Genomic DNA, 9,596 nt, shown 5'->3' on the forward strand with positions numbered 1-9,596 from the left:
CAGGAATGGTTTGCAAGTTAAAAAGAAATTTAAAAAATAAGAAGAAGACTATCATTCCCCAAGTGAACAGCACTCAAGAGCTTTGCCAAAGCTATAACTCCCACAGGGATCACTGCAGTTGAGGCACAGCTTCAAGGACCTTGAAACTTGCACTTTGAAAGGTGCTCCTCCTCACAAGAAAAAAAATGGGATTTGGGCAGGCACCATGAAGGTAAGTTTGACTCTTCAATACCTACTCCTGGAGTTTTTCAGGTGTAAAGAAGGTCTTTAATACTATTAGACTAGAAGAGAAAACATTGACATGCCACCCATTCACTCAACAAAAATGCACCAATTTAGCTAATAGATCATACAAAGGTAATTTCTTCACTGTGATATGTGCCATGATTACCTAGAATTTCCCCTAGAAACAGGGAGCTGAGTAAAGGTTTGCAGAACTTACTTTATTCCACAAGTCTAAAAGTATTTCAAAATGAAAGGCTTTAAAAAAATGTAATGAACAGGCTAGGGAAGAGACCTAGCAGCATTCTCTTTCCAACATGTGTTAAAACAGCTTTACCCATGAGATGGGATTAAAGTTGGAATCTCGAGTAATTTTCATCAATGCAGTATCATTGGTAGCAACAGAGTCCCTCTACAGTCAAAAGCGACAAGAAACAATGTTTTGCAAGCCAAGGTTTTTAATAAGAGGTGAACAAATAAAACATACATATGATACTTCACATCTGGGTCATAAATATACTCTTATACAAAATATGGTAAATATGTGTGAAGAACACATAGCGAGTATGGAAGAAAAGAACATATGAATGAAATGAAGCTGAAGCAGACAAAGAATCATTTATATTACTCATCTGGGATCAGAGGAAAAATTTACACATTTGTGCACATAACTTGGAACAGAGGGCATAAGACACTGTACTGGTACTAAGAATTTTAACTCTTCCAAAAAACAGTTTCAGGAACAACCATCAAAGAGTTATTTGGTACAAAGCATCTCAGCAGAGTTTTAAAAGTCATGAAAGGATATGTGGGACCTGCAGAAAACTAAGTAAACTTTGAGGGTGGTCAAATCCAAAATCAAGAACACTTCCAAGGATATGAAGGTCTCTTGTGACTATTTTTAACCTTCATGTCCAAAATTAGAAGATTTTTGACCAGTTTTGAATCTCTTTTCAGATATGAACCTCTTTTCAGAATAATAGATATAATAGATAGGGGGATAAATCTCACTAGGTCACCAAAGGTGATTATCACTTTGTCTTTATAGAAGTTTATGTTCTTCTGTGCTTTTACATTAGGGTTTATTTAGGGTCCTTCCAACTCACAAAAAATCAAAGCATATACGATATGTAACTGCTGTAACATTTCTTTGAAGAGCCAAAGAGGCATCAAGCATCTATTACAGAACAGAAAGTACCAGTCACATCATGAAACTCTGGTGTAAAAAAACATCCATCAACTGATCCAGTTTTCTAACCTTTTCCTATTTCAGAAACTTTGAGGACATATGACCATGAACCTGCAACTTAGAAGATAAGCTGATATGGCATTAAGCTCCGACTTCTTTTCTAATAAGACAACTGTGGTCCCCTCAGGAGAATCAACCATGGCCCCCAGCCAAAAATCCACGAAAAATACCATTGCTCCCATATCACTATTTCCCATTCTATTTATAGGACCCTTATGTGAGAGAAGATTTAAATTCAGTTTTCAAAATTCTTATTCTCATGAGAAAGAAGAAAACATAATTGTCTGATACATGTTTGCACATTACTGTTTTTAAACTCTGATAACCTTCCCAACCTCACCCCAGACAGCCTGAAAAAACTACATTACATTTTATTCTAGTTTGTCTTCCATTTATATTTTGGTACAATAATTTGATCAGACACCTAAAGATCTTCCCACTAATGAAACCAGGATTTGCTAAGGAAAAAAAAATTACCATGTCCGAGTGTCCATCAAAACCAAAAACAGTTATTCAAAACTGAAATACAGCAACCATCCTTAAACTCTAGGAACCAGTAAGAGTACCAGAGACAGGCAAGGGTTAACACTGACAATTTCTAGCTTAAGAGAAGGAGGCATCATAATTTTTTAAGGCAAACACCTGGAGAGAAAAAAAGTAGTATTTTGTTTCCATCTGAAGAAATTGCAGACAAACATGAAGCAAATCACATCACAGGAATAGTCAATTATCTGAACATGCTAATTAACTAAATGTAATCAACCCGCTTTCAGTCCTCTCTTCACCTGCTGTAATATTTCTAGCGCATTGCCTTTCTTATTCCTTACAACCAGTACAACATTAGACAGTCTGCATGGTGCAGCAAAGAGAAACAAATAAGCACAGATTTTTGCTGATGGCAGGAATTTCTCTTGCTCAGGGCATATGAACCAACAACATGGAAATGGCAGCACCGCCTTTATATTTTAATTATTCTCCACACCTATTTTACAAAAGAGACTTAAAGTTCAATTAGGTAAGGTGAGGCTCTGTTATGGTTATTTCATAAAAACTGAGCAGTCATTTAAAGTAGTAAATATGCAGTCATGACAGAATTAAATATTCATGAAATCAAGAGCGACTGGGAAGCTGAGGATATCAGAATATTAAAATTCATCATAGTTCTCACAATGTAAATCTTGTATGCATTTGTAAGGCACCCCGTCCAGTCTAGAGTGTGTTCAAATTCCAGTTCCTTGGTAGAGTGCCATTTAAATAACAATATTGATTTTGGTAGATAAACAACAATCTTGATTCTTAACTCACTTTCAAAATGCAAAACAATTTTGAACATCCGCAAATCCAAAACTTGTTAAGTGAGCCGTCTCCAAACATAGAACAGCAACATTCAATGTGATCCCGACAGGTTTCAGTTATTTGTTTAATCTACTAGTATCTTAGGAAAGGTCCCACAGAAACCAAGGGAATCTCCAAGGAGGAGGACTTTACCAGACGCAATTTGCTTCTAGCCAGCAGAAGCACCTATTTTCCTGTACATTTCCTTACTGAGCAAAGGGGGGCAAGTAGATTGACCGACTCTGCTTCAGTTCCAATATTCTCGTTTGTTGAACCAACTTTTCCCCAATATCAGCAGCCAGTTTCAAAATGTACTAACACAAGTGCACTTTATACAGACAACTGAACAACACTAGCTTACACACAACTAAACTCCAAGTGTGTAAGAGACAGAAGACTGCCCAGAGACAAAGCTGTAATAAATATGCTCTACTAATATTACTGAGGCATTATTTCTATGCTATTTCCTCTACTTTACAATTTTCTCTCAGTAGAGGAAACATCAGCATCAGAGAATGGCATTTGAACATTTCTTACTGGAATTCAATTACCTGAAAAACTCCTCACTGCACAGTAAGTAGCAGCTATCCCCTAGTCTACAATGACACAGCAGGGCTGCAAAAGATTTGCAGGGTTCATCTGCTGCCAGGCACTTCATTCCTGCCCTCCTAGGCAAGAGAATGTCAGGTGTGGAGAAACACATACAGCTTGGAGCTGGGTTAAGCAACGCTCTCCATTCTGCGAAGGAGCCAAACTTTGCTCCCATTGTTATCATCTTTAGGTTGATGTCACCTCCCTCCAAGGAGTCTCAGAAGATACTAAGCAGCTCCAGAAGGCATATTTCCCCTAGATCAATATCATCCGAATGAGCCTCTGTTAGACTGGGAGGGCAAGCAAAGGTCTCAACACCACTCCCCCGAGGTGCTGTGTTCTGCCCTAAGCATCACATCGCATGTAGCAGAAGACTTTTCTCTGCACACATCACTGAACACCGAAACCAGGACAGACTTCAGCACACGCTTTCCAGTTCGGAAAGTCACTATCGCCAGTGGATTCCCTTGAATCCCACGCCTTCTCCACATCTGCCACCCCCACCCCCACACAAACGAGGTAAGGGGGTGGGGGAGCGGAGGGGTTAAAGTGACAGCCACTACTAGAGCTCCTCGGTTTTGTTCAAAAGATGTCACAGCGGCAACACTGTGGACCTACCTTGCTCTCTCCTTTCTCGCCGTTGGGTCTCGTCTCTGGATCGTCGCTGTCCTCAGCGCCTGCACTCTCGCCGGGCAGTTCATCCTGAGCCAGCTGCTGCTGCTGCTGCGGCTGGGGCTGGGGCGGCTGTGGCGGCGCCTGGCAGGCTCCGCCAGCCCCCTGGGAGCGGGGGATGGGCTCCGGGCGCGGAGAAACTCCCTCAACATCCATCTCCATCTTCCCATTCACTGGAGGGCAAGACAAAAGCGGAGCGGAGACTTGGCAGCGGCGCCCGGCGGCTCCTCAGCTGCCGGTGGCACGCATGGCTCGCCGAGGAGGGGCCGCCTCCCGCGCGCCCTCCCTCCTGCCACCCTTCGCCTGCGCTCCCCGCAGCTCCGTTCGCCCGCTCGGCTCCGGTACTGGCGGCGTCTGGACCCGAGAGCGCGAGAAGCGAGTGGCCGCGTGTCCTTGGAGCGGTGGCCTTCAGGCGCCCCCGGCAGTCCCGCTAAGCAGAGCGCATCCCGGCGGCGGCGGCGGCGGCGCCTCCCAACCCGCGCGCCCAGCCCCGTGGCCGCCCGGGGACTTGCTCTCCAGCCGGGTCTCCCGATCTTCGCTGCTTTCCAGCGTCTCCAGGGGCCCCGCGGCGTTTCCCCTCCCTTCCAACCTTCGGAACAAAGTTGCTGGAAGAACAAACCAGATCGCCGGGATTTGCCCGGGTAACTGGCAGGAATAGGGAATATCAGGTGTAAGTGAAATCTACCATGCCCACCCGCTGACCAAGAGCCAACCCTCACTCTTGCCCCCTCCCCAACGCCGAGGGGCCAAGAAAAGGAGGGTGTTCCGACCTGTGAGAGGTGGTAGCGGCGAGGACTAGGAGAGGAGCATGCGGAGGGCTCTTGGCTGGTGAGCCCACCCGGAACCCCAGCGACCCCCTCATCCACGCTAATCCTTGGTCCCCCTCTCCTCCGTGGCGAAGTGCGCCTCCGGGGTCAGTCCCTCCCGGGAGTGTGTGTTGCCCGATGCTCCATTCCTAGATCTGCTCCGCCGCGGCGGCTTCGCGCGGCACAGCCCTGCACTACAGAACTGGAGTGGAGAAGGGGAAGCCAGTGGCAAATTCCGGGCAGGAAATCGACCTAACCTTGCTTCAGCTGGGATCTGGGGTTAAAATTGGGAAGGGGTGGGGCCCCACGAGGATCGTGAAGACACGAGTCTGGTGGCGCGCCGGAGTTTAGCATAAAGGTCAACAGCTGAGGATCGGTGGGAAAGCAGGAGGAAGAAATGAGATGGGTGCCTAGCTTTTACAGCAACGTGCCCCGAGGTGGGCTCCAGCTGGGCGCTGTCTCTCCTAAGTAGCGAGTCCACCTGTGCTAGAAGGGCGACTCCAGGAGGCTTGGGTGATTACCCCAGGAGCTGGCAGTGAGTTCTGTCTATAATATAGAGAGATGGCAAGCAAAGACTTGGAAATTTTGTTAATTCGGGGCTCACCATCAGGTGATAGGGATGACTTCTAAATTTCACAACTGCACTCGGTCCTAGGGAGTAGCTTACAACTTCTTAGAAACTGTGACAGAAACTCTACCCGTCTAGAAGGGACCCTGGAGCAACTATAGAGAGAAATAGCGGGTTATTAAGAACCTGCTTAATATTAAATAGAAGCCATTGTTCTGGGCTTTGAGTTCCATAATGCCCTCAAATGGATCAGCAGATAAATGAACTATTCATACACTTCTTCAGAGAGTAGCTTTTTCTCTTGACATATAATGTGAAACAGCACTGGTCTAATGAAACTGGAAAATTGCATTGTTTAGCTCACTGTTTGGCACTGACTTAACACAACTTTCACATAACAAGACCCACTGTCCCAATAAATGCAGTCACACAAGAGCACATCATTGGATTCTATCCACCACTACAATCTCTTAATCTCTGATTCTGTCAGAAATCTCCACTTTAATCAGTGTAGACAGCCCATTAGGATAATGCAACTATGAACATGCTTTTGAAAAGGAAAAAAATTAGGGACAGAATTACCCCCACCCAATCTCTTTTTCTTCAATATTTCTAAAGATTAAATTCAAATTCATTTTCTGGGTTGGGAATGTGTTAAAAATGAATTTGCTTTAATCGAAGATTCACTATACTTGTAAATGACATTATGAACCTATATGTAGTAATGTACCCGCAAGAAAATGGATATATGCCTTTTAAAGATGTTATTTACTCTCCATTTCCTATCCAGTGCATGGTAATAAATCAACAATTCTTACAGGATTTTTATTATGGTAAATTAGATTATCTGTATAACGTGCTTAGCAAATTACATAGAATATCCTGAGCACAGAACAAACATTGTCTGTTATATTGAAAAGAGTAAGATAGGACACATTCACCTTGAGCATTTATCTGAAGATCTTGATTTAGGAAGAAGCTACCATTTTAATTAATCTTTACTTAAATTTTCTAAAAGAAGATATCTGCCATCTTCAGAGAATGAAGCCCCTTCTGAAGACAGAAAGAAAGTCAGTGTTGTTTTGTGCAATGAAGTTTTCAATTTGACAGATTTTCCTTCTACAATGTAGAAATAAAAATCACATGTCAGTTCAGACAGGAGTTGGAATAGCTGACTGGTAAGTTATTATTCTTCCATGCTTGTTACTTCCAAAATGTGTTTGTGAACTTCTTTCAAGGCTTAAATGAAGATTAAATTTAAAAAAAAGATAAAATACTTTCAACTAAGTTTGTTCTAAATTTAGGCATATGCTTTTAAAGATTCCTATTGTTAAATGCAAATATTTTTCTTTCTTCTGCCCCTCTATTTTCTTGGGGACACAGATTTTTTTTAGCATCTGTCATAAGTAAATATGGACTCAGAAAATATATTACATTTCAAAACTGTTGATTGCACCTAATTATGCATGTAAATTGCTACTTCAGGCATACAGACAGCTTGCAACATTTTGAAAATTTTGCCCTACTAGTCATCTGAGGTATTTGTGTTACTATTTTGTAGTTGCCTTAAATGACTTCATATCCCCATTAACTTTCCATTAATGATGGGTCTAGAATAATTTTGACTTTTTGCTTTCTCTTTTTCAAATGACTCAAATTAAAAAATAAGCAGATTTTAACAAATTCACCCTTCTTTTTATTTATACCAGGGTACTTGATTTTTTGAGTCACCAAGAAGACATTATACAAAGAAGCAGCCTGGGAGTGTAGTCAGTCTAATTCCTTGCTACTCAAAGTATGGTCCCTGTACTCCAAGTGTCCCAAAACCTAGGAATTTGTTGGAAATGCAGCTTTAATCCCCAGCACAGATCTACTGAATCAGATCCTGTGTTTCACCAAATCTCTGAGTGATTCCTACCTCCTTGAGTTTAAGAAATACTGCTCTATCATATCACAGGATTGGTCTTTCTACATTGTAATTATCTTTGGCTCTCACTATTACCCTAAATACTACCCAGAAAACACAAAGTAGCAACTTCTTTCCCTCAAGACATTAATATTCCCCATCCAACTCCTCCATCCTCCAGGGTCTTACTTAATGAAATGCTTAATGAAAAGTTTCACAAGTAAACAATATATCTATATTGTACATATCTGGCACTGAATGAGAAGTGTACAGTTGTCTACAATCAAAATGCATTAACCTAGTAAGCATTTTGTCTCAAATAATAAATTTAATGCAAACATGTGGGAAACTTACTCTTGGCCTTCTACTTGAAACTTGAAAGCCCACAGTTTCCTGTGCTGGGATAAGCAATGTCTTCTGTAAAAGTGTAAGCAGAAATAAACAATTTTGTGTCTGTGCAATGATATATATATATAAAACTTTAACAGTTTCGGGTAAGTTTGGACTAAGTTATTTGCTCCCCAAAGCTTTAGGAAATATCAGAATTCTTTCTTTAAAGAAATTCTCTTCACAACAAGCCATAAACTTACTGTAAAAGTCTATCTGGTACAGTAATTCTTATCTGGCATGTACCTGAAATCACCTGGAGAAAGTCATCAAAATGCAGATTAGGATTCAGCAGGTCTGGGGTTGGGTCTGAGACTTCATTTCTAACAAACATCCATGTGAATCTGGTGCTTTTGGTCTTTGGAACTAAAAGATTTGCTTTATTTCCATCAGTGGTTCTCAATTTTCAATCACGTGTTGAACTTTTAACAATCTGCAGTACCGTCTAAACACTAAATAAATTACATCTGAATCTCTGAAGGTGGGATGTAAGCATCAGAAGTTTTCAAACCTCTCCAGGTAATTACAAAGTGTAGCCAAGACTGAGAATCAGGCTGATTCGCCATTTGTGTTCAACAGCAGCACTTGAGAACTTGTTAGAAATGTAAACTCTAGGGCTGGGGATATAGTTCCGTTGGTAGAGTGCTTGACTTGTAAGTACAAGGCCCTGGGTTTAATCCCCAGCATACACATACACCCCCAAGAAGAGAGAAACATAAACTCTAGTGTTCCACCCAAGACCTACTTGCCAATCAGAAACTCTGGGGATGGAGTCTAGCAATCTGTGCTATAATCCAGTGTTATGGTTATGGGTGCTTAGGTTTAACAAACTCTGCTGTGATCAAAGTTTTTCTATGACTGACTGCATGTTAAAAGTCGCAGGGGAGTGGTCAAAAAATACTGATGTCCCCCTCCCCCATCAATTAAATAAAAATCTTAGATGGTGAAAGCTAACTTGGTTGGAAAGTTCCCCTACGTGGTTCCAGTTGTGCAGACAGGGTTTGAAAATTCTCTATAGACTGTATTTTTATGTATGCAAATTTGTTTCCATGGAGCAGGAGTTTCTTCTATACTAGTTAAAAAAAATCCTTCCTTAATCTTTAAAAATGGAGTGCCTGGAAAGGTAAACTAGAGTACCAGCCCAATTATCACAGATTCAAATTAGTGTACTCAATATTTTCAGATGTGCCACCTTTATTTTTTTCTTCTTGATAACATGATAGCAGCTTCTGCTCTCTGTAGCCCGAATCTGATGTAAAACTGAATCTCAGTTTGTGTTGGCTATGAAATGTGCCCTGGTACCAGCCTGCAATGACAAAAGTTTCCTTCATGAGTTAGGCAACTCAGGGGACATCCCTATAAAACAGGGAACTGCTACTAAGGGCTTTAGCATCTTATTGCCCAAAGTGTAGTTCACAGTCCAGTAGCATCTGCATCAGTTACGCACTGATTATGAACACTAACTCCTAGGCTCCACTCCAGCCCCATTTAACAGTATCAGCCTTTTAAATCCCAGGTGAGATGTGTGCATCTTTAAAGTTTGAGAAACACAGCTCAATTGTATTTCTGGCAGAGATGACACTAGCAACCTGATCCTAACTCCGATATCTCTCCATTCTTTATGGACCTATTCCCATTCTGAGAACCTTGTAGAACCTTCATAGCTAAAGTTCCAGTTCATAAGAAAAACCTACAAACATTCTTCATTCTATTTTAACCTTTCTATCTTTAGCACCACTGTCCAATCGAACTTCCTGCAATGTGCTCTGCAGCAAGGAGTCACCAGCCACATGTGGCTTTGAACACATGAATTATGGCTAATATAACTGAGAAACTATATTTTACTTTTATTTCATTTTG

At 41.7% G+C, this 9,596-nt stretch overlaps 1 protein-coding gene across 7 annotated transcripts in view; it reads right to left on the reverse strand.

Moving 5' to 3' along the window:
* The window catches only part of Rbms3 (RNA binding motif single stranded interacting protein 3), a 1,318,386-nt gene extending 1,314,055 nt beyond the window's left edge, over positions 1-4,331 (reverse strand). For all 7 annotated transcript variants that reach the window (XM_040289897.2, XM_078038251.1, XM_040289900.2 and 4 more), the window contains exon 1: positions 4,016-4,331. In XM_040289897.2, coding sequence (XP_040145831.1) covers positions 4,016-4,231 — 216 coding nt within the window. In that variant the 5' untranslated portion in view covers positions 4,232-4,331. The remainder of the gene's footprint in view (positions 1-4,015) is intronic.
* Between the last annotated feature and the right edge of the window lie 5,265 nt (positions 4,332-9,596).

This window comes from Ictidomys tridecemlineatus, chromosome 2, assembly GCF_052094955.1.
Source record: "Ictidomys tridecemlineatus isolate mIctTri1 chromosome 2, mIctTri1.hap1, whole genome shotgun sequence".
Lineage (NCBI taxonomy): Eukaryota > Metazoa > Chordata > Mammalia > Rodentia > Sciuridae > Ictidomys > Ictidomys tridecemlineatus.